At 42.4% G+C, this 25,701-nt stretch overlaps 1 protein-coding gene across 1 annotated transcript; it reads right to left on the bottom strand.

Moving 5' to 3' along the window:
• Positions 1 to 5: 5 nt before the first annotated feature.
• LOC110383935 (tubby-related protein 4) lies at positions 6 to 25,690 on the bottom strand. The gene is made up of 15 exons (XM_064037105.1): positions 24,791 to 25,690; positions 21,608 to 21,772; positions 16,695 to 16,877; positions 12,765 to 12,938; positions 12,026 to 12,287; positions 8,591 to 8,691; positions 8,033 to 8,257; positions 7,299 to 7,515; positions 6,822 to 6,989; positions 5,520 to 5,641; positions 3,665 to 5,378; positions 2,964 to 3,204; positions 2,668 to 2,824; positions 2,384 to 2,578; positions 6 to 2,128 (listed from the first exon to the last, which is right to left on the bottom strand). Exons 1-15 carry the CDS (start codon positions 24,884 to 24,886, stop codon positions 2,012 to 2,014), a joined length of 4,137 nt encoding a protein of 1,378 aa, XP_063893175.1. The 5' UTR covers positions 24,887 to 25,690; the 3' UTR covers positions 6 to 2,011.
• Between the last annotated feature and the right edge of the window lie 11 nt (positions 25,691 to 25,701).

Below are 25,701 nucleotides of genomic sequence, written 5' to 3' on the forward strand. Positions count from 1 at the left end.
TTGGAGAATATTTTATTTACACTTTGTCACTAAAGTAGGTATGTACAACGGACAAGTGAAATATCAAAGAAAAAGCGATGGACAACTATCATAAATGGCAGCACAATGAAACGATGCGCGAGAAAACTAGGAAATCGTGCTGCTTACCATTAACGGACTTGTCATAACATCAAGTACAAATCATTGGCAATAACGAAAAACACCATACATTTCAATCGATAATATCAGTTTTCTCTAACAAGTGTCGAAAAAATAACTGTAATTTATGTCGTCTACTCACATGTTACTCGAGATCTTTGTGACGAAAACTGACGCTTACAAATATTGCACCTTTATTCGTTTGATTTTTAAGATGCTAAATACAACCTTTGAAATGAGCTAAAATTGTTATTTCGATTGGACATATTAAATCTAAGTAGATCAAGAGAGAATTGAGTGGGCGACATCCATTATACTTGTCATTTCGCATCTATTTATTTAACACCACAACATTTAAAAACCTAAAAACTCTTGAGCAACAAAAACAAATCTAACTCAGCTTATTCAACATTCCCTAACATTAAGATTTTTTTACTAAATTAGATAATTTATTAAAATAGATCAATAAAAGAGGTATCAAAATATATTCATGATGTGCAGTCTTCAAATGAATCTGTGAAAATGAAATACATTTCTAACAATCTAGTAATAATTAACCATAGATATGTAAGTTTTGATAAAAGTAAAAAACATAAGTGCAATTTAACATAATTATCTTATTAAATACTAGTTTCTAGGTATGCACTTATGTATAACTTTTATATACACAGGTATAATGAGTTAGTAAATCAGTTCAATGTCTTAAATGAAAGAGTACAATAGTGAATATTTTCGTAAATAAAAAGACAAACACCTAGAACATTAGGTTAATGTAATAGTAATAATACAATGACAACAACATTATTTTAAAGATAACACACATTACAACAATATTCATTGACCTAATCAGAAGGTGCTTAGATGCACATTACACTCACTAATTTAAATATCCATATCAACTGATGGACATGTTATATCACCTCTGGAGGAATGCGTGATATACCTAGGCCGCATGATTGGTAACTGATAACTTACAGGATAACAATAGGTATAGCTGAAATCGTCTGAAATTGTACTTTGCATCTCGAATCTACACAGTGAAATACATGTATGTTTCCCTGTGGCAAGGAATTTTAAAAATCCAATTCCAGACGAATCCAGCATTTATGAACATCCTGTGTAAGCAAATTAATCGTTCAAAATTAAAGAAATAAGTTAACATTATATCAAGTACACCCACGCGACCGTAAGTTTCAACCACTATGCAGAGAACCAATCAACGACATTAAAAGTTACATTGAGGTTTGGTAACTGTAGGCCAACACATCTATTACTTGAGAATTATTCAATGCGTGAAATATGTCTATTGTGAAAATATATAATATTTTACCTAAAGTACTTTTTACGTTCCTATAGAGTGGGGATTAATGGATTATTATACATAAGACTTATCTTTACATTTTGTCAGTGATGGCGGCCCCAATGTCTCCGAATTATTGTTCGTTTTCGGCATTGAGACCATAAATTTGAAACTTTACAAAGCTATCCTATCTAAGCTTGTGTAAAAAATATTTATGGATGGGCGAATTCGCTGATCAATACGCGTTAACTAATAAAGTGTTTGTAAAAAGCTTATTTATCGAGCAATGTTTCAACAATTACGATTAAATACGCCGACAGAGGATTTCGAATGAAGCCACAATCCGTGTGAAAAGATAACTTTGAGATCCTACGTACACGGCAAACAATTCCAGTACTTGTGTCTGTCCAAATGGAATATAGCAATAGTAAGGATTGCTACAGTACCAATTATTGGAGAAAATCGTCAAGTTCTGAATACATTTCATTAGAATCCGTGTGTCTCTCGATACCCTCTGGTCAGCTCGCTCGAGTTAGAGAAACTGTGCGCTATTAATCGTAAGCTAGGATGGAGTTACTTCAGACGTTGAGTTACGTTGGCGAGGGCTACGGCGAAGGCCTGCAATGCTGAGAACGGGTACTGGAAGTCCAGTGTGTAAGCATTGCCGTCTATGCGTCCAAATTGCATCACCTGAAAAAAATAACGTGGTTTTCATTAGTAGATATAACATAAACTATGGTGTTTACAATAATACAGTTTGTAGAAATGTGGTGGTGGCAAAACTGCTACACTCCATGTCGTGGGGTTGTTTCCCGCATGGTACAAGTAAATTGTTCTAGGTCCAGATCTATTTTTTTTTTGCGGCAAGCATAACAATAAAAAAATATAAATTATGTATAGTATCGGGAGGTCATGCATGGGGTAGATTTGCAGTGATATTCCAACCTGTTTTCCATGATATTCTATCTGGAAATTCTTGGCGGACTCCTGCGTGACGCGGCCGCCGAAGTCGAGCTGGTACACCTGGCTGTTCTCGTTCCACATGGGCGCCTTGTTGTGCATCACGAGTTGCCGACGCGCGGCGCTGTTGCGACTGTCGCTAGCGCCACTCGTCGGCATCACGCCGCCCGCGCGTTTCAGCTGAACAATTTAATTACATGATTCTTATAATATTACTAATTAGAACATCTATCTGAAGCTCGTGATGCAAAAGTATTTTGAGTTGTCACCTTGTTCCTCAGTTGTGCCTTCTGGAAGCTTTCTAAATCTCGATAATTCCTGCCATTGACCTCACTGTAGCCGCCGCCAGTGGAATACTCGTCGTCTGAACTTTCGGACGGTTTCTTGTTTCTTCTTCGGTTAAGAAGCGGGGAGTTCAAGAGTTGCCTGCAAAATATGTACACATGTTTTGTCGAAATGTATATTGTAGGTATTTATTTGTTCATTTTAAGAAAGATTAAATAATTCCCTGGAAACCATTTGTATTGCGGTTTGAAAGTTTAGCTAATAGAACAGCGACGCTGACCTGATAGGCGATGCTGAGGAGTATCGATGTCGTCGTGGTGGCGTACGCGGCGCCGACTCAGCGGGCGCGGAGCCGGCGGGGTGGCTGCGGCCGGCGCGGGGGGAGGCTGGCGCCGAACTGCACTCGCGCGCAGCCGCCGCGCTCGCCCGCGCCGCCGCGCTCCCCTCCCGCGCCCCCGCAGCCCCCGCCCGCCGGGACCCGCGTGACGCCAGCAGCCGTAGCGCCAGCTGTTCCAGTGAACCTGTGCAGAGCATACTTATGTCACTTCGTGTCGTGGTGTTTACATTGTTCTCTACCTGTGTCCATGCCGAGTGGTGCCCCTTCAGGCAAGCTTCATGCGTTCTATAGAAAAGCGCGTGTCTACCGGGGTAGAAGCGATAAGTGTCGAGTGTGAAGCCCTCGGTGCAGCCACAGGTGTATCGCATTGTTAGGTTGGGTTGGCCGTGCTTAGCGGACCCGGGCGGGTCTAGACGAGCGTCGGAGTTAGTGACCATGTTTCGGCTGGTGAACTCCGAGTCAAACTAAAATAAAAGTCTACCTTTAGTCGAAAAAGGGGTGCAGCCGGGGATATCAAGAAGCCGTCGAAACGTTACCCGAATACCGACGACCGGCGATCGTCCGACGAGTCGAGCGGGTGCGGCGCCGACGAGGGTGTGAGTGTTCGACGGCGGGTGAAGTAAAGCATCTACTTATGTACTAACTGTAATACTTGCTGTAGTCGGAGTCGGAGTCGGGCGGGGGCGGCGGCGCGGGCGCGGGCGCGGGCGCGGGGGCGCGGGCGCTGCAGGCGACGCACACGTAGGGCGCGGCGCCGGGCGGGCGCGTGTCGTAGGGCGCCACGAGGCGGCACGCGGTGCACACGGGGTAGTCGCGCCGCGAGCGCCGCCCGCTGTCCGACGTGCTGGTGCCGCTGTTGTCCTCGCCGCCCGTGCTGTTGCAGCGGCTGCTCGACTGCGCCGACGTCACGTCCGCCTTCGGCGTCGCCGTGTCTATCCGCGATAGTCTTTTACTCTTGTCTACGGTGAGCGACATCTCGCTGGAGTCGAGACTCCTGGATTTGCCGCATCTCCGCAAGCTTGGCGTCTTGGTGCACTCAGTCTGTTTGACGTCAGTGGCGCGCACGTGGCGCCGCTGCTTCCTGTGTCGCTTGTTGTTCACGAGCACTAGTCTCCGGGGCGGCTCCCCGCGCAGTGCGCTCAGACTGACCTGAGCGTGCAGCACTTGAGGATCCACCAGGTCCAAGTAGCCGACACTACAGCTCCGCGTCATGGTGTCGTACACAGGAACGGTCGCGCAAACTGGACTGATGGGAACTACGGTAGTGGTCCTCTGCACTTTACCGGTAACCTCCCGCGCTTTGTCGGTCAGATTACTGATGGTGGTATCGACAGGTGTCTCCTCGTCTATGAACTTCAAGTCTTCACTCTTTTGCAAGTGTTTTATAGTATCTCCTCGCTTGCTCAGAGCGTCGGGATGCACTTCGTGCTCGTAATTTTTGTTACATAGTGACTTAAGAATCCTTGTGTTCATATCGTACGAGGCAGATTCTCCCCTGCTGCAAATATTTTTGCGCAACTTTGAGAGACAATTGTCTGTAACGTGATTATCACATTTCTTTATTGTCACCTGTCGACTTGGCTCTAGACTCAGACTGAGGTTGAAAGACTGTTGCTCTATATTGGACAAGTTCCCTTTGAGTGAGACGTTATCCCCGCGCACGCTGTAGTCAGTCCTGCCTCCGCAGAAGTCGCCGCGTCCCCCGCACGTGACAGTCTGCGGGGAGGGTCGCTCGAATATGATGTCGGTGGGCGCGACGGCGTTCTTGGGCGACTGCAGCGTGGGCACGGAGCTCTCGCAGCGCAGCGGGGAGATGGCGTGGCGGTTGGGCACGCCGGCGGGGTTGCTGACGCGCCGCTCGGCGGGCTGGCTCGCGTGACGCACCGGCGTCGAGTACACGCTCTCAGGTACATTACTAACAGTCTCGTTAGTGTCGATGTAAGGGAACTCGTCATAGGACTCGGCTCTGGCGAGTGACGGACCGTTTGAGTTGTTATTGTTAGCAGTAAAGCTCTCATTTTGGTTAATATTATTAGAGTTGTTCATTCTCTCATTGAGGGTTAGTTTTCGTCTGATATTATTATTGTTAGTGTGGGCTGGAGAATCGGTGGAGTCGTTAGTCGGAAAAACTTCTTCTTCGTCTTCGGAGAAAATGTTAGGGTTAAACGAGGGGTCTGGGCCGACGGGGTAGTCGTCCCTAAGCTCTGTGATCATGAGCGTCATCTGGCGCGGCTGCAGGTGCAGCAACGAGGTCTTATACGTGACCTGGCCGAGGTTCGCGGGCACATTTTTAGCTAAACCATGCATTTTAAATTTAGTTCCCCAAATATTAGAAGTTACTTCTACTAAACGTACATCCTGCAACAAGATTATGTGTGAGAAAAGATATAAAATATAATCAATAACAAATTATTAAAAGTAATTCATGTATTCAGTAGAGAATATAAGTAAAATAAGATATTATATCGAATAGTACCTAATAGTAATGTAACAGCGTACCTCTGGCAAGGAGTCGATGTAAGCGAGTTCGTCTGGCGGTTCGTCCTTCTCGCTGGAGGTGCGTACCTTACGTCTCTCCCGCGCGCGCCGCCGCCGCTGTAGTCGCGGGGAGCCCGAACAACCTGGTATTCAGATCAGCGAGTTTTAATGCTGTTTAACATTATCTGTACATGAGTAACAGACGTTCAAATGCTGAAAGAAGAATTTTCGCAATTTTAGAAGAGAATTTTCAGGTAGTCTTAAGTACCTGAAAATGGCAAAAGTCAAACGAGTTCAAAAAAGTGCATCCTATGGAGAAAAACCTTCAGGAATATTAATGATACATAATGACTCCTCCCGCTGTGGGTTAGCAGCGGTGAGGGAGTTTCAGACTCTTACTGACTAAAACCCATCGTGTTCCTTCGTAGGCCTTTTACGTACCAGGGCCAAGGTAACTCTTTCGAACAATCCCGTAACAGGTTAGCATGGTTTACTATCGGTACTATAGTTACCCTCTTCCCGCTCGGTGTCGGAGGAGGAGGTATGCGGCGCGTGGTGGTGTCGCACGTGGTGGTGCCGCTCCTCGTGACGTGATTATCACATTTCTTTTGTGTCACCTGTGACTTGGCTCCAGACTCAGACTGAGGTTGAAAGATGTTGCTCTATATTAGACAAGTTCTCTTGGAGTGAGACGTTATCTCCGCGCACGCTGTAGTCAGTCCTGCCTCCGCAAATGTCACCGACCGCGTCCGCCGCAAGTGACTAATTTGAATGAACGTTTTAGAGTTTGTTACCCTCTTCCCGCTCGGTGTCGGAGGAGGAGGTGTGGGGCGCGTGGGGATGGCGGGCGGGGCGCGGGGTGCGGGGCGCGCGGGGGGAGGCGCCGCCGCCGCTGGACGAGCTGCCGGCGCCGCTGCTGCTGCTGCTGCTAGCGCGGACCACTGCGCTGCTAGACACTCGGCACTGGTATAGTTACCCCTTCCCGCTCGGTGTCGGAGGAGGAGGTGTGGGGCGCGTGGGGATGGCGGGCGGGGCGCGGGGTGCGGGGCGCGGGGAGGCGCCGCCGCCGCTGGACGAGCTGCCGGCGCCGCTGCTGCTGCTGCTAGCGCGGACCACTGCGCTGCTAGACACTCGGCACTGGTATAGTTACCCTCTTCCCGCTCGGTGTCGGAGGAGGAGTGGGGCGCGTGGGGATGGCGGGCGGGGCGCGGGGTGCGGCGGGGGGAGGCGCCGCCGCCGCTGGACGAGCTGCCGGCGCCGCTGCTGCTGCTGCTGCTAGCGCGGACCACTGCGCTGCTAGACACTCGGCACTGGTATAGTTACCCTCTTCCCGCTCGGTGTCGGAGGAGGAGGTGTGGGGCGCGTGGGGATGGCGGGCGGGGCGCGGGGTGCGGGGCGCGCGGGGGGAGGCGCCGCCGCCGCTGGACGAGCTGCCGGCGCCGCTGCTGCTGCTGCTGCTAGCGCGGACCACTATATTGCTTGATACTTGCTCTGGTAACAGATATGGTGCTGAATTAGTGGCTATAAAAAAAGATGGGTGAAATTTTCAAAATCTGTCACTTGCAAAATTAAATACGAGGAAAATGGGGGATAAATTCCGTCCACAATTTTAGAAATTAGAATTTACAGGATTGATTTTTTTTTTTTAAAGGCATGTCGATAAATGACACTCCCTTAGTTATTCTATAATCGTTCCAGGGTCGGGGATTTCTTATAGCACTGACAAAACAGTCACAAGCTACCTGTATGGCTGTATATTTATGGTTGTTAAAAGTATATAAATAAACATAATTTCCATACCTTCAGCTTGTGGATCGAAGATAACGAACTCAGGTCTGATCTTGCTGGTGCGCCTGCCTTTGAGCAAGGGCACGAGTCCCCCCAGGTGTTCCAGGTACAGGGTATATGCGCCCGCTTCCTCGTCATCATGACGGAGCATGGTGCAGTGCAGCCGGCCGCCCGCCGCCGGGGGGCGGGACACGAACAGACGGAGCTCGTTCGTTTCAGGTACGTTGCACTAGAGATGAATTGGTTGGTTTAGTTAGGTGTGTATGTCAAAATCGTAAGTGTTGCTATTTAAGTCAGGAAACGCGAAGCGGCTTCAATAATTGCTAAACGAAAATCATGTGATCAAAATGAAGATCGAAAACTTTTGGAAGTATGTTTCATAATGAGTCCAAACCTGGCGCATGCGTGCATGTTTCTTGAAAACTGTTCAATACTTATTTTCTAATTATATTACACTCTTTGCCATCCACGAGCTGCTCGCATATTTATTTGCAGTCATGAGTGGCTTTTTTGACAGACGCGTGCGCACACACCCGGCCAGCAGCTGCAGTGGCGCCACCTGTTGGGTACCTACATAGAATACTACACGTACCCGGATGGTATGCGCGAAGAGGTTGGCGAGCGCGGGCACGAGGCGCGGCGGCAGCGGCAGGCGCGGCGCGAGGCGCGGGTGGCGCAGCGCCTGCGCGGCCCGCACGCGCGCCAGCAGCTGCAGCGGCGCCGCCAGGCAGCTAGAGGACACGTACCCGGATGGTATGCGCGAAGAGGTTGGCGAGCGCGGGCACGAGGCGCGGCGGCAGCGGCAGGCGCGGCGCGAGGCGCGGGTGGCGCAGCGCCTGCGCGGCCCGCACGCGCGCCAGCAGCTGCAGCGGCGCCACCACGCGCCACACGCGCGCCGTGCACACCGCGCCGCCCGCCGACACGAACAGCCGCCGCGCCATGTGGCCCCAGGTTAGGGCGCGGACTACACCCTGTATAAGTATACATTGTCAATAAGACAGTACCCAAAATTCCTCTTACACTATCCTGTGTCTTTATTAGCAAGAAATCAACCATCGAATTCCTCGTCAATTTTAGGGGGGACCGAAAAATCATGACGATCCAAGAATACGTAAAAGTCAAAGATTTTTATATCATTTAAAAGATCTATTACAGTTGCCTAAGAAAAGACACGAAAGACTTTTTGACTACGCGATATATTCCTAGGAAATTGTCGGCTTCGCAACTAACTTAAAAGTTTACTTTTTGATTGCCAAGATACGTAGGTAAATCAAAATCGTGACAAATTAAGAATTACAACTGACCTGCGTGTAAGGTATAGGGACGGTATAGATGAGGGCTCCGACATCTGAATAGAACTTCACAACGTTCTTGTAAGGGGGCGTGTCCACTGGCTCATCGGCTTCTGTAACAATTGTGACACAAATATGCTTTGTTTACCTAATAATTACTCAACAAAAACAAAGCTTGCTATCTATATACCTACTGCGCTTAATAATCAGCAAATAAAGTAACATATTGAAAAGCGGACCTCCAGCCACAAACCACAAACGAACGCATCGTTTATCAAAACGATAGAATGGTCCGCTCAACACATCAATTTATCAATATCACTCTTTCATAGAAACCATTCAGGGTGCGAACCGACTCGACGTGTAGGTGATTACGTGCTAAAACGTGAAGCTATTTTAAGCCGGATTACAATTTTTGTAGGTTTCATCAATAATTAATTTTCATGGACGAAAAACATTCCTCACTCTTAATTCGTCACTGTCCTCGAATCAAACGTCTACACTCAATATTTTATCTGCAAGTAGCGGTCGCCCGCCGTTTTTTTAGACCTTTTAAAGGGAAAAAAAATTGGTTGCCTGTAAAGTCGGTATACGGGCGAAAGTTTTACGTGACAACAACACTTTTTATGTCTGTCTCTCTCGCTCTTAGGCGGGCTAACCATGCCCGAGTGGAAGGGACGCGTGCCTCTCACTCGCTCTCATTGCGAGCGCATAGCGTGAGCGGAGCGTAACGCAGTTTCTTGAAGTGTCACCCGGCAAACCAATTTATAAGACGTTGTCACGTCAAAAATTCTGTCATACATCATTTTTTGCGAAATTTTTACCGTTTGCACAGCGCTCGCAGCAGAATGCTCTCTGCTCCTATAAGTTTTAGCGTGATGATATACAGGGTTACAGGTTAAGTCGACCTAGATCCTTTAAGGGGTTTTAGTTTTCATCATTCCTAGCTGATTTGACCATGAAACACCCCACCCCAAACCTAACCCATACTGAGATATTGGATTTTGATTATTTTTTAAATAAAATGAAGATTTTTTGTATAATTGACCCTTTTTTCTGATTTTGTGGCACTAATTCATAGTGTTTTTGCTATTTTTGTGTAGCAGATTAGTTTGTTTATTATTCTCAATACAAAAAAAGCAGGTAACTGAACCAACTGGGTAATAGTCGATGATTGAAAGATTAAAAACTAAACAAATTTGTATAAACATTTTTTTTCTTTTAAGAATATTTCAAAAAAAGTCTATGACAGTTATGCTGCAGATGTACTAAATAATATCTACGTTTCTTTAGCTATCCAACAAGGTATAACAAGCTAGGGTATTATCACAGTTCTTAGAAAAAACTTTCATAAAAGGGTCCCAGGTAGTAGCAAAAAATTACGGTACTATTGTCCTTCGATGGAGCTGTGGTGGCTGTGGTGCGTGCAAGCAGGACGGTTTATGTAGGTGTGAGCGAGATAGATAATTTTCGGCCATTTTGTTGTTATTCTGTTTGGTTTTAGTAGTCTGCTTACGCGATTCGTCCGTAGTAGATGTGATACTTGTGCTCTTGGATTTTTACTCGACTTGGCTTGTGTTTCTGGACTGTTTCCCCTTCGATTTGTGACTGTGCTTGTTAACTGGACTTTGATACGTGCTTCTGATTTGGAACTGTTGACGATGACGACCTTCACGAACGAGGAATATGCGGATATTTTAATTTGTTACGGGTACTGCAACTGTGTATCCGCGCGAGCTCGGGATGAATACATTGCACGTTATCCCGGGCGCCGAGTACCGGATGTCAGTGTCTTTGACGGAGTGTACCGGCGACTAAGAGACTGGCTCTGTTTCGAGGCGACGATCAGACCTAGGCAGACCTCGTGTCAATGATGACGATGAAGAGCAAGACAATGAAATAGTACAACGGTTTAGATCGGATCCAACTACTTCCACTAATATTGTTGCCCGAGAACTTGGAATATCGCAGTGGAAAGTGTGGTTTACAGTGAATACTGCAGGCCTTTATCCATACCATTACACGCCGGTACATGTTATCGAAGAAGGAGATCCCGTGAGGAGATTAGATTTCTGCAGATTCATGCTCAACGCAGATTTAGAAAACCCAGCATTTTAAAACACATCTTGTGGACAGATGAGTCAAAATTTGATAAAGACGGCATCACCAATTACCACAACGCTCATTATTGGGCTCAAAAGAAAACAGAAATCCCAATAAGAAGCGACCAAAGGGATCACAGAGACGGTTCAGTTTGAATGTCTGGATGGGAATAATCTCAAACCATTTGATTGGGCCACATTTTCTGCCTGACAATTTAAATGGGGAAGATTATGAAAACTTTTTAAGAAATGATTTACCCGAATTACTGGAAGATTTACCCCTCAGTTTAAATGATAATAATATGTGGTATCAACATGACGGTTGCCCTGCACACTACCGAAGAAGCGTCAGAGAGTGGCTAGACACTAATTACCCGAACAAATGGATTGGAAGAGGTGGACCCATACCGTGGCCAGCCCGAAGTCCCGACCTGACCCCATGGATTTTTATTTGTGGGGCCATATGAAAAGCTTAGTTTACAATGAACCTCATCCGATCTCATCTGTTGATGTTTTAAGACAGAAAATTATTGATGCGGCTAACGAAATTAGAAGAGGCTTAACGACTGGTGTGGTTAAAAGTGCACTAAGGCATAGAATGCGAATATGTGTGCGGAACAGAGGCGGACATGTGGAACATGTATTGTAAAAAATAATAATAAACGTTGTTTAAGCTATTTAGTTTGTTTTATTTCGTTTGCTGGCCCAAGTGATAACTTTGTCCTTAAGTACAGTTATGTTTTACTACTGCCTGAGAGCATTACATCAGAATTTTTTCTGAATATCATGATGATACCCTAGCTTGTTATACCTTGTTGGATAGCTAAAGAAACGTAGATTTTATTTAGTACATCTGCAGCATAACTGTCATAGACTTTTTTTGAAATATTCTTAAAAGAAAAAAAATGTTTATACAAATTTGTTTAGTTTTTAATCTTTCAATCGTCGACTACTACCCAGTTGGTTCAGTTACCTGCTTTTTTTGTGTTGAGAGTAATAAACAAACTAATCTACTACACAAAAATAGCAAAAACACTATGAATTAGAGGCACAAAATCCGAAAAAAGGGTCAATTATACAAAAAATCTTAATTTTATTTAAAAAATAATCAAAATCCAATATCTCAGTATGGGTTAGGTTTGGGGTGGGGTGTTTCATGGTCAAATCAGCTAGGAATGATGAAAACTAAAACCCCTTAAAGGATCTAGGTCGACTTAACCTGTAACCCTGTATAGTCTACACTGAAAGAATTTTTCAAATCGGACCAGTAGTTCCTGAGATTAGCGAGTTCAAACAAAGCTTTATATTATTAGGATAGATATCGCAAAAGGTCTTCACAACTTACCTGCGATTAGCGTGCCCGCAACAGCCAACAGTTCCCTGGAGTTAGCCCACTCCATAGCCAGCGTGTTCCCTCTCAGGCCCGTGGCCACTCGCACGGGACTGACGTCATCGTGTCCTCGCAGGAGCACTATCTCCCCGTTGCCTAGAGCCACGGCTAGCACGTGCCCGCCATTGTTCTCCCCTCCCTCCTCCCCCTCCTCCATCTTGAACTTCTCGCAAGACCACGCCATTGATGTTATACCTCCTTCAGCTACTAGTTGTACCTGCAGTTATATACATCTATTAGAGTCTATGTTAATGTTGCTTCCCTAGGAGAAGTCTTTAAAACAGCTTGATTGTGATTTTTTCCACATTGACATATGGACTGAGCCATATCAAAAAGGCAGCTTAGAAACTTCCCCCTTTCTTTTAGGACCCAATTACTCTTCCAACCACGCCTACAGAATGATCTACTGACAAAAACCATCCATATTCCTTTCTTCGTCCTTTACGAACCTTACCGAAGCCCTATCCCTCTCCTATCTTGATATCAGTTATTAAATAAGAGTGCATCTACACGGTGCAAATAGCTTGCGCATGTTGAGGCACATGCACAGGTTACATGCACGTTAAAAACCTGCGAGTTTAGCGACTTGCACATGTACCAAAGCAAAATACCCACTTGCACATATTAACTTGCTCCAGCTAAATGCACCGTGTAGACGCCCTAAAGTTACCAGACATAAGACACGAATACTAACCTGCGAAACCATAGCTCCATGCACATCCATTACCACGAGCTGGGCCGACGCGGTTCCCAGATACACCTGGTTATCATCAGGCGTCCAACAGCCGCACGTGATGCGCGCGTCCAGTGATAACATGGAGGACCAATACCGCTGCCCGGCCACCGAGCCCACCAGAACGAACCCATCCTGCATAATCAGAAAATTGGATTAATGTCGAAAATCTGTACGGATAACAATAAACTGCAAAATTGTCTAAATTGAATCCCAATCTTTTGGTCAACTGCCTATGCTGCATTTAAGTTTTTCTGTTATCCGGGAAGGCGAAGTACCCATTACTAAACTCTTGAAAAAAATTATCAATCGGTAACGCCGTTTTTAAGTTATAAATGGTATGAGCAACATGACATTGTCTCTAAAACATAAGTATTTGTCCGAAATCTGCGTGATATATCTAGTACGTAAAAACCTTTTATACAGCACAAAGACTAGATTCCTACATAGATTCTATTTTAAGAGTTAAACTTTAAATTAAACCGAGAACCCGATGTGTGTTGGTACCTAAATAACATTTAAAAGCACGCAGCACAATGTTCTAAAAGCTCGCTGTTTACACTGCAATATAAACGGTATAATTACTGTTACTGTTTCATTTGTTAAAATACGATATGTAGGTAACAGTTAAACACATCATTGTTAATTAATTAAACAGAGAATTTATCAAATAATAACTTCGTGTGGTTTCCCAAATACGTGTATATTTATGTACAACATTGAGCTCATTCGATAACACACTATTGTATTCAGACGTATCAAGTTAGAAGAAATGCCATTTTTCATCCCACCATCTCGGAAAGAGTAGTTTTACCCTTCGATATCTGAGCGCAAAAGTCGTTTTTATCCTCTAGAGCGGCAAAGTGATTTGAATTTAGAACATCGTGTGCAATACTCCATTTGTGATAATCTTGATAAGTCTTTTCAACCAAATACATATTAAACAAATAAAATACTGCTTAAAATAATTATTTAATTAATTTTTATTATTGTTTTTACAAAGATTTTTAACCTCGTTTCATTTTTAAACTAAGTTTTCAAATAAATGAACTTTAATAGGTACTTCTTTTAATTTGATATCTACTCATATGTGCGCGCCATTTTGTTTTTTGCATTTAGTAATTTCCTCGATGAGGTGGGATGAAAAGTTACGTGTTGCACTCGAGTGCAAAGATTTTTCACCTTGTGCTCTTTTGATTCCCTCGCTATCGCTCAGGATTCTAATTATTGAAACACTCGCTACGCTCGTGTTTCAATTTTAGAATCCTTCGCTTGCTCGGTCATCAAAATTGAGCCCGCGGTCAAAAAGCAACTTTGCACTCTTGTATAGCAAATAACTATTCAATCTGCGAAAATAAGCTCAACATGTTTCCACCTTACGATTGCGCAAAAATAAGTAAGAAAGGATGTAACAATAAAGGAAGCCTGTAAAACCCAAGAAAATGGGCCATCAATCAGCCCAAAAGATTTCATCGCTTATAGCGCTCACGATCACCGTGATGTTATAATAAATTGGATTGGACCGCCAACCGCTACAAAGTTTATAGTCCCTAACCGATTTCACAATTTTATTGTCACCCTGCAAAAGTTTTCCATCAGTACTGGGGGTGTTACCGTGTCGGGTCGCCGACACGGTAACACCCCCAGTACCCGCCGAGATATTTGCCAAACAACACACTATCAAGGTCTCTGTGTCCTAGTTATTGAAGAAATACCTACTGAAGGCAAAAACTTGGTCTCTTTGTAAACGATTTGGTCATTAACTAGCAACAACAGTGCCAAGTCGAAGTTTCATAAGAAGCCATACGGGTATTATTCCTATTTCATGTGTGTTTTGTATAGATACCAGTTCATTAGCGAGATATATTTAGAGCACAAACACACAACCCCCTAATGGCACTAGGCAAGCCGACAGGTGCATTACGTAACGAGCAGTCTCTAGACGGTCGCTGTCGCCAGATATCACGTCTCGTATAAATCGTTGACGTATTTGTCTACGCCGTCAAGTCTCGGAGACGATATGACGTATAATATCGAGATCGAAGCACGCCCCCGCTAAATCGGCACACCTTTCTTAGCATGTTCACGTTTGTTTGTGTTCATAGGTGTCACGTAACGTTCGCCACTCGGCGTCACTGGGAAGCCTTTTAGCAAATTGCTTGCGACATTTTGACTGATCCGGCAGAGGCTTTGCTCCCAATTCACGTGGATGCACATCACGTGGCAAATCGGACTGGCACGTTGGCGATACACCGATATTTTGATAACAAATCGGTCAACTGCAAATGTGAAGCGAAATGTCGCAAATATGCATATAAAGGATTTTTTATATCTTTGTAAGGAAAATCTCATTTTACTTAAAGGTTCAAACTAGTAAACTATAAGTTCTCATCTAACGAGGTAGGTACCTACTATGGAAATGATTAGCCATATTCTACCTTGAAAACAGAGAATCAATTTTTAAAACAATCCCGCCTCGTAGCTACGTTTTTTCTGCTACGAACTAAACAAAATTGGCGAAGCCTTATTTTTCGCCAGGTTATCTAAATTCAGCGGCAGCTACCGGGCAGCGAATACATCCAATTTGCTTACATAAGACACCGCCAAACATTGTTTTATAACGAGCTCACACTGAAAGGTTTCAGCGCCAGAGCTGTAGGCTAGTTTAGGTAATATAGATACCGTAACGACCTCGTTTAGCCCACACAAACCTATTTAACATACAAATTAAGCCTAATTTGCATATTCATAATGTAATTCAGAACTTGGGGAGGACATTTTAATGAACTTATCAATTTTTTGCTTATGACGAATGACTCAAACTCAAAGTTAGAAACCCTCTTTCACATCGTTCTTAGTATTTGCAATCTTCTGAACTACTTACTCCCTATAGAAGGATAAGGATCGGATCCTTTTTGTACATATTGCAAAACCCTTTGAGTTAGCACACGAATGAATATTTCCCGATAACATACGGCTAGATATCCTTTCTGGAATATCAAATAATAAATTCTAAGAACAAATCTCAAGAACCGTGCGGTCTCGCTCGCCAGACAATAAATCACTTTACGGACTTGGACATATCTACTAGATATTCTATAAGTAACTACTTACTTTGCGGAAACCCTCAGCTTTGTAGAAGTTAGTAATAGAACATTTTTATATAGGAGAAGATTTTATTATTATAGGCGAATATCGACATATGACTGTGGTACAAGAAACAAGACTATTTTGGAATTTGGACCCTGCCCAAACATGTATTCAATCCAATGAGCTAGAACTTAGCTTCAGATATTTATACAAAAACAATCAGATTTCGTAGACAGAGCCTAGAAACTGATAGCGTAACAAAAGTTAGGTCGTTTCAGAAATTACACAACTTAAGTGTGCCTGAACACTTGAAAGACCACTTAAGTCACACTCAGCTGTCACTACAATACACCGAATACATTTAAGTACATTACAGCAATAACACGAGATTTAGGCAACCCATGTTGTCACTAACGATTACAGCAAACTTTTGGGACTTAGAAATGTCTGTTCATAATTTACCTAGCCTTTTCCTAATTCTGTTGGGGCAAGCTTTCAGTCTAATTGGATGTAGTTGCGTACCGGTGTTTTATACTGGCTCCTGTCTATCTGACCTCCTCAACCCAGTTTCTTGGGCAACCCGAAACCCCTGTTCCCATGGTCAGTCTTTCTGTCTTTTGACTATGACCCATAATGACCGCCAAAAATGTTTAAATGAAAGCGAAGACCCACAAATTTAACGTGCTCTCCGAAACTCGTTATGAAATTAGGGTCACTTATCCATGGACTGACAGCGAAATGAAAGCTTATTATAGTAGGTATAACTCTAAAGTCGAAGACAAATGATAATTGTGTTCAAACCTGATAGCATATGAGTGCCATTCTTCCATCGTGTGACCAGGAGAAGTGCGTGACGGGAGTGCTCCTGTCGTTGATAAGCTCGATGCTCCAGCGGCCCTCGTACTTGATCCACACGAAGATCACGCCGCTGCTGTCGCAAGACGCCAGCTTCTGATACGGCTCGTTCCATTTCACGAGGATTACCTGGACAGGAAATAAAATCCTATGAATAAAGCTTAAAGGAAACCGGCTCTTGAAACAACTGGTTGTCGTTCTATATATACTCGGTCTTACAAAAAACAATTTCGCAGAGACATATGTATGTATTATAGTAGTATATACATTAATTTCAACAGATTTCAGATACCGTTAGTACCGATGAACATAGATTTGCTCTAAAGTCAGCTAATGCCCTGGAATTACGGCAGGTCAAATTAATTAGTAGGACCCAGCGCCATGTATATTGTAGCGCTAAGAACATCCCAGCGGTCAACATTGTCTATCGAGCTACTAATAATTTTAGAAACAGCTTTCAGCAGTGGACTAAGGGTATTAATTAAGGACCCTTTACTAATACGCAGAAATAAATCAGCCTTTTGGTAATCCCAGGTAAGTAAGTACATAACGTAATGTGGCTACGCTTGGAAGCTTTCCCAAAATAAACTTGCGCCAAATATTTCTTGAAAGCGGACTAGATTTGGAATCGCAGGACCAGCTTTAACATGGGACGGCTGTAAGTAATGGAGGTTTCGAAATGGAAAATGTGATTGAAAAAAGTTTGCGAAACTCGTAGAGCACCGATGTAACATTCCGTATCATACATAACTAAGTTAACTTGTTTTTGCTGCATCAAACTACAGGTAGGTAGCAGTTGCAGAGTTCTCAAACTTTTAATTTGTCAACTTCAACATTAACTGGGTACGTGTACATCGCGAATGCGAATAGGTACTCCATTCCCTCGTACATCCAGCGCCAAGAATCCACTCTAGTGACAGCTCTAGATTAATTACCGCACGTAGTTTTAATTAAGTAAGGTGCAGTACTAAGTAAAATACTCTCACCCACCTACTTGAGTTATTTATACCTGTACAAAGAAATACAGACGTTTTCCTTCGGTGAGTGGAGTGCTATAAAAACCTTTGAAGAACTTTAATTTTGATTCTGAGTATGATTTGACAAAAAATATTCTAAAGGACATCATTCAGAAGTCAGATAGCTCATGGAGAGTGGAATTTATGATTTTATCTTGTCGATATCTAGATTTGACTCGGATGTTGTTTGCTTGCATTCGTAGAAGGCTGTCTAATATTCAAGCTAGCTTGACTAGCTTCTCTGATAACAAGTTATTACAAGACTAAGGAAGAAATTGGTTTATCAAAATTATTCTATTAATTCTTAAGAATTAATCTAATAGATTATTTCTTTATAAGTTACTTTTTAGGTTAATTAGTAATATTCTGGTCTTCATCTTATGTAAATATAGAGAAGACATAACAGATGCCGTTTCTTCTATTTTCATACATTTGAATTAGTAACTCAATAAATACCCCGTTAGTTACGTAGCAACGTCAAAGTTCTAGCAGTTATTTGACGGATGTTGGTAATTGATTGGTGTCGGCGGTCACTGTTGGAGACCGCTCTGAGCGATGCGATGCTATCCATCACTACAACAGCTCTACGGCAGTTCTAAAACCTAATAATATTTTTATATCCCCAGCATGTTCCATATGACACCATTTATAAACTTTCCCAGAGAAATGCATGAAGCTCTTACCAACTCGTAAAAGAAAAGCATAAGCGACAATACGACTCAAGGACGATGGTCGGCATAATAATAAATTGAAGACTCCATTACCGGCTTGGAGTATAATACAAAAGCCACTTGTTTAACTTTATGGCTACTAATAGATTTCAGCTTTGACTACTTAAGTGGAAAAAGAAAACAATATTAACAAAAAGGAAATTCTTCTTTACCAAATTGGCTGTATAAATGTTCTTGAGCTTCTCAGGGGGACAAAAAAAGGGGAGGTAGTATATTTGAAGATTATAGCCGTCGCGCTCCAGACGCAGTGTTATTACACATTCCACGTGCCCTTCGCTCCGTATAAGTTACACCCACTTAGAGAAAACAGTCGGAATGTGAAGGAATCCAACGCTACACACACTGGCAGCAATCACACGTTTGACACAAGTCTCTCGGCTCCGCATTGAGAGCATTAAATTTATGAGGCTCGGAGGCTCTATATGGCTCGTATCAGTGCGTGTACGTTAGTTCTCTTAGCATACCTACGTCTGTAGGGCTTCTGCGCTTAGATACCGACTGTAGGTACACGTAGATTGAGCGTCGGAAGAACACGCTGAATTACGTTTCATATCAAGACATGGAAGCGAAAAGTAGTTAGCGCTACCCGAAATGAAGTGAAATGGGCCAAGAAGATTATTCTTACAAAATGTCGGTTCTTCAAACTGCTTTAAAAGTTTCTTACTGAAAAGGTGCCAGCAGGTTGAGTAAGATGCAGTGACAAAGTTTCCAATATGCAGTAACTATAAGTATGTAGAAACTAGAACGTATGTTTGAAATCCATGAGTAAAAGGTTCGGAGACCGAAAGTTCCGAAGAAGTCACTTTGAAAGTTTTTGATGAATTCCCAACACAAAGAGGATTCTTTCTAAAAACATTTTAGTTCGTTCATTTTCAAACATTAAACTTCAAAGTAATTAATATTATTTCGGCTCGATCAGCGCGATATCGATGGTTCAAATTCGATTTACTGTTTTGTTTGTCGACTGCAGGTGGGTGGTGCTGAATATATTAACTACAGCGTCGACGCCCGGGGTCCTATAAATAGCAAACAAACAAGCAGCTAAGTGTTATTTTTGCAAATATTATGTTTGGGTCAATATAAAAAGGGCTTCAGTGTAGGCCACGGCGAGTGCCACTTAAGCACGAAAGGGTGGGGCTTAAAACAAAGTCATGCAAGTCGCTCGAGGACTTTCCCTTTTCAATATAACGAAGTCCACTTATTCCTACGCTTATTTATTTTTCATATGTGTAAACCACTAGACTGTAATACCCTTACTGATTTTGTTGAACTTGACTCTATGAACTAGCTGATTTTGTCCTCCCATTCAAACCAAATGAAATAATTTTCTTTATCTTCTGAAAGGAATGCGTATTTCTCAACTAGGATGGTTGATAAATTGCTGTTAACCTTGTTAACATCTGCATCAAGGCAAGTCAAGTGCACTACCGTCTAATACCAGTCTAATGGACTGGTCCGTCGATACTAATGACGTAAAGAACCACAACACTAATGGGACCCGCACTTTGACAGCATACGGTTTCGCCATTGGGAATAATAATGAATGAAGATGTGAATAATAATAGGTCCTACATAAATTGTATCTATTTACATATTTCTTATTTAATTTGAAAAAATCTAGGTATTTTTTTCGTTGAAAACCCGCCCGAAACATAAATAACAATGAAGGTACGAGTACAAGAGCCCTTGTTTCTAAAGAACAAATTGAATGTCAAAACGATAGATCTAAGAATATTAAATTTTGCCTTGTACTTAATTAGGCACAGTAACAATACTTTGTAAAGATAAATCTTTGGAGTAAATGTTAACAAATTAGGTACGAATTTCAATTTATTGTCTGGCAACAAGGAGCAAGTTTAAAAATGGAACCTACTATGTTACTTACCTATTCCTAGGTAAGTAACTTAAATGTATTCAAGTATCAAAGTAATAAGTAAATGTAAAAACTTTTAATATTATCTATAATTTTATTTACCTGTGGTGTTAGCATTTTATTAATATTAAAGTGAAATGGTTTCCAGCTTTTACTTTGATAGATCCTGCATTTAGCTCTCTCCGTTTTAGTTAACCCCAGACTCTTTTCATTAACTTTGTAATTCGGCAATGCGCAAAGCACAGACATACTGAAAACCTTAAAGCATGTCTATTTCTAGCCACATTTTCAACGAATCCCAGCTTTTTAACGTGAATAGATTGCAACATCACTACCGAACGGTATCTTCTCTTTATTAAAAGGAACCTATTCGTGTTTAAAACTTTTTTAATGGACTATCTTTTTGACTCAACCATTAAACAAATTATTTTTCTGTTAGTATTATTTATTTGTGGGTTTTCAAAGTAAACGAAAAGTATTCACAGAATGTCATTAGCGACACCGCAGTCCGCGCTCTATAGAATCCAAGATTTCTATCATCCACAAAAACCAAATGCGAGGAAAAGCTTTCAAATGCGTGGGCAGGTACCTACTGCTACTTCTTATGTAAGCTATCTTATGTAAGTCCAATCAAATCTATACTTAGATTTTGCCCTTTTTCATGAGAGAGCATCACGCGATGTCACTAACACAGATAGTATCGACTATCGGGATTAATATGTCAGTAAGGGTTTTCTCGTTACTTCGAAAGGTCACCAAAATACATTATACGTTTGGAGTAAGTTTTATGCCACATTTCAGCGGATTCAAAACCATTAACGAAGAGGGTTGAACATGACGGTGTAAAAAGACATTTTACGACTATCACACCCATCAGAAAATCCATTGTGTAAATCGTGACTTGAAATTAAACTCGAATTTACAGAGACTCTCAAATAAAGTTGACTTTGTTTTGGCAGGGACCCCAAATGGGTAACTAAATTTTTTAGGTCAGGGTAGCCTCGGGTAGAGCTATATTGAAACCAGACCTAAATAGAAAATCGATGTAAAGTCAAAAGAGTATTTGAACTTGTTGTACGACAAAAAAATTACAAATACACGAGCACTTTACCCGAAAGTCAGAAAAAGAAAATCGATTAAGGAAAATCGTCGCCTGCTCCATTGACTTGTATTGACTACAAACTTTTTTCCAAACGAGATGAAAGATGAAGATAGAGATACAAAAAAAAAAAAACTTACGTCTGATCTGTGCCCGCGCAAATTATAGTTTGTACGCAAGGGCAGCTCGTGCGGGCGGCGCGCGTGCGACGATGTGAACGTCACTCCAACCACCCCGCGCACGTTGCCAGTCGCCAGCCAGCCCTCTTGGTAATAATTGTTGCGGTTCAACTTCCAACCCTCCTCCTATACAAACAAAGCATTATTTTAATTGCACGAATATAACAAGCGCAACCTCCAATGTCGACCTTGGCCTTGCAATAACGAGCTTGCAACGGGGAATCTTTGCTTTTAAATTGCGCTAGCGTTAGACATGTGAATTGATTACATGGGTGAGAAAATGCATTATTACGTGTTAGAATCAGGTAATGTTAATTACTTTATTAGCTACTGCAATAAAACCACTCTACATGAAACTGAATTTTAAAGGTAACAAAGAGTTGTGAAACAATGAAATTAAATCATAAGCTTAAGTAAATCACCTTCCTGCTTATTTAGTACTTGATAATGTAAACATAAACGAAAACTCTGGACTTCGTTCCTTAATAAATCTAGGAATTAACTGGTGACTATCCTGGCATTTTAAAGATATGACTAAGTTAGGTAGGTAACTACCTTTCTAACGCATTTTTTTACAATGCTTTTAAATATTCTTTTAGACGATACCTGAAGGTGGCAAATTAACCCGTTTCAAACTCTAACTTCATCGTTTGCCAACATCGTTAGAGCACATCAAACATGCTCCAACCAGGCTAAATGTAGCACCAGAGAAACATTTCCTCTAAAGAAAATGTAAATGCAATCAACTGAAACGTTTTCCTGAGTATCTAGACGAGCACATAGCTACTAACTTTATTATATAAAACTAAAAGGCAAAGAGTTGGCTGCACGTTCAGAATAATTAATTTTCAATATTGCTACAAATAGCATGTTCACTTGTAGAGGCCGCATTAATAGGAAGCCAGGCAATTAACAGGCACGTAATGGTGCATGCCCGTCCCGACGACGGCGGCCGACCGGAGATCGAAGGCGAAATTGGCAATTAGCTAGATATTACGATCCGACACCCTCCGCTTCATTAATCCATACGTCGCCGCCCAATTAGGGCACATTTCTTACCAATATCTGTACAGTCCGTACTGCGGGGGACTCTACAGGTTGGAAAATTGATACGATTGCTGTCTGATGAGTTGTTCAAATTAATTAAAACGAAATAATCTTATTTCGAATTCGGAAGGTATTGGGTAGGTAGAAATTTAAATCCCTATGATACAGATATAGGACCTACCTAATGCCTAAAATATAATTGCTTTTGCTTCCCCCCAAAAAATACAGTTTTACGAAGGTAATATCAGGAGCGGCCCAGAGCTTTCTCGAGAGCTCGGAAGGAAAATTAATCCGTAGCCAAGGTTCACTAAAAAGCTAAGGACCATTTTAGGCTTAGGGCAAAAAATGCTAAATTACTTTACTTAATCTCGTTTTTCGTATTCATTAAAAGCAAGCACTTAACGGAAACAGATTTAACTTGCTGGTCAAAGCCAAGAAAACTTAGCCCAGATAAGTATGTAGTTAGATAGCAGCTACTCTGTTGTACTTTTGTGTCCAATTGTACCTACTTACAGTTGCGATTGGATGCGTGACATGTTAAGACTCAAAGGACCAATTCTCGTTTTTTGTCATGTATGTGCATAATTAAAAACGTACTTATGGAGCTACTGTAGGTAATAAAACTACTGTCACTATAAATAGGCGGCTCACACAATACCGAGGACGCAAGGACCAGGCAGTAACGTTGTCTAAAGGCTCGCGATGCCCCATGGTAAATATATTAGGTTACCAAAGAATGAAATCGGTTGGAAATTTTAAAAGGCGGAGATACCGCCACTTCATTAAACCAGTTACAAGCGAGGAGCGTGCTCTGCTCATAGTTTAGTGTCTCCAGCTAGCCGTGACTAATGAGAACTGAAAGCCCATTAAAAATAATTTGCACCAAGGATCCTACGGCGACTTCTTTTGTAAGAAACATCCATTAGGTTTTAAGAGGAAAAAATCGAGCGTATCGGACTGCGCTTTTAATTTATTTATCATTTAATTGTTGTACTTCTACTTCGTCTTCTCTTTAATGAAATAGATCTTATGTGCCGTGCCGTTTAGATTAGATCCTGTTCAAATGGTAATTGATGAGCAGATCTAGTTATAATACTCTTGCCAATTTATTATTTACTTTTATGGGAACAAGAGTTTATTACGATTGAAGGACAGGGTACGTACTTGGAAGGGGAATATTAATTTCAAATTCACGTATGACAGTCAAGATATGATAGCCAGTGTAGAAACCTACTTCTGAAAGACTCCGAGATGAGAGGTCGGATAAAATATACCGAAACGCTTTCTTCACTTTCCTATCATTACATATTGGAAACTGAATTACAATTACCAACCCTCAAGATGAGTCGCAAAAAGTTATCATCTTAAACCAATCAACCAAATCCCGAGTTACGTTGATGCATTTTGATGGGATATTTTGAGGTAACGCGTGTAAATTACCCCCGAGTGACAAGCGTTGCATAGAAATTGAATTAAATAGGTCAGAAGTTGGTAAAGCCGACGGAAGGTTAATAGAATGGGACCCCCTAACGTGCCTTAACACCGCAGCAAGCTTCGGCAATTTCATTCCAAGTCGTTACATGGATTACAGTTGTGCGTGGCTCCATCAAGTCTTCCGAGAAATGCTTCAAGCTATTTCACTGACCATAAACAAATTCATACGGGGGTTTATGTGACAAAACAATGAATAATGGAACGATGCCCTATGTGTATTGTGTGCGAACCTACAAACAAACCAAAATGTAGGTAGCTATATGTTATGTCAGATTTTTATTTTATGTAAGTATTTATCATTACCTGAGCCTATTTATTCAGTCCGCTATTCGATTCTAAACCAATTTGCATGCATGAATTCATTGTTTTATAAATGCGAAAGCACACTTCTTTCCCATAATCAACCTATTTGAATTTGGTTATTAGATATGCATTAGTAGATAAGGGGTAGGTAATGTAAAATTGATTTAAAAAATGGCATTGAGCCTAGCTTCCACGTATATTCTAAAATTGGCGCTGTAAGTACATACGGAGGTTGCGGCGATAGTGGACCTCTTATAATATGAGGCTTGTAAGATATAATGAACAATGAATTAAACTCACCTCTGGCAGCTCGTCGGGCACCTTCCCCATCCAGGACAGCGACAGGATGGAACAGTCGCATTTTGCGTTTACGTTTCTCTCGAAGTGAAGATGCATTTTCGCTTTATCAGTTCAGACGTAAACTCAAACGTTCAACATCGTTGGTATATTATGCAAACACACTGTGTACTCGCAAGCCGTTTCGCGAACGTGCGAGCTGACAACTTAACGCGCACATTTCACAGGAGCCAGTGATAATACATTTGGGATCGGATTATGAAAGATCATTTTTGTCGGATTGTGAAGTGGTCGGGTGAGAGCGCGTCGGTCGGCGCTCGGCTGACGTGACAGAGGGTGACAAGCGAGCCTTCGGGACGGCGGCGGACGGCGCAGGTATTGATTGCGCACGGGGGCGCGCGCACCCCACGACCTCTACCGCTGCCAAGGAAAACCGGGAAAACCCGCGGAAAGCCCGCTGAGATGGCGCTGCGATACCCAACATAAGGACCAATTTCAACACCATACCAAAACATACATAAATAAAGTGTTCCTTCAGCACAGCCAAGAATGCCATGTAAATATTCATACAAACAAACGCAACTTCTTATGATTAAAAAATATTGAAGCAGGTACGTGCGTATATACTTTAACGTCTAGCTAGGCTATGCCAGGTGCGGTGCTAAATAATTAAACTATAATTTATTTGAAGAACCCTGGTGAATAATTTGCGGGATGCAAATTATTTGGAGGTCGGCAGAAAATCCTGCTGTTCGAATTTTGGCAAATGGCACTGCAATCCCATTAGCATGCACCACGTTTATTCTTACTTAATTATACATAGTGTGAACAAGAACAAAAGCGGCCGGGCCACAGGTACTCATCGTTTTTCATTTCCACGAATCCACGTTGTTTATGAAAGGCTTTTAAAATGT

The sequence above is a fragment of the Helicoverpa armigera genome, chromosome 12, assembly GCF_030705265.1.
Source record: "Helicoverpa armigera isolate CAAS_96S chromosome 12, ASM3070526v1, whole genome shotgun sequence".
Lineage (NCBI taxonomy): Eukaryota > Metazoa > Arthropoda > Insecta > Lepidoptera > Noctuidae > Helicoverpa > Helicoverpa armigera.

Excerpts from the sequence above, each read along its gene's own strand:
- LOC110383935 (XM_064037105.1), bottom strand. The coding sequence starts at position 24,886 with ATGCATCTTCACTTCGAGAGAAACGTAAACGCAAAATGCGACTGTTCC. Across the intron at positions 12,939-16,694 it reads TGGCACTCATATGCTATCAG|GATGGGTTCGTTCTGGTGGG; the intron begins GTTTGAACACAA and ends CTGATTATGCAG. Across the intron at positions 5,642-6,821 it reads CGACACCGAGCGGGAAGAGG|GTTGTTCGGGCTCCCCGCGA; the intron begins GTAACTATACCA and ends TCTGAATACCAG.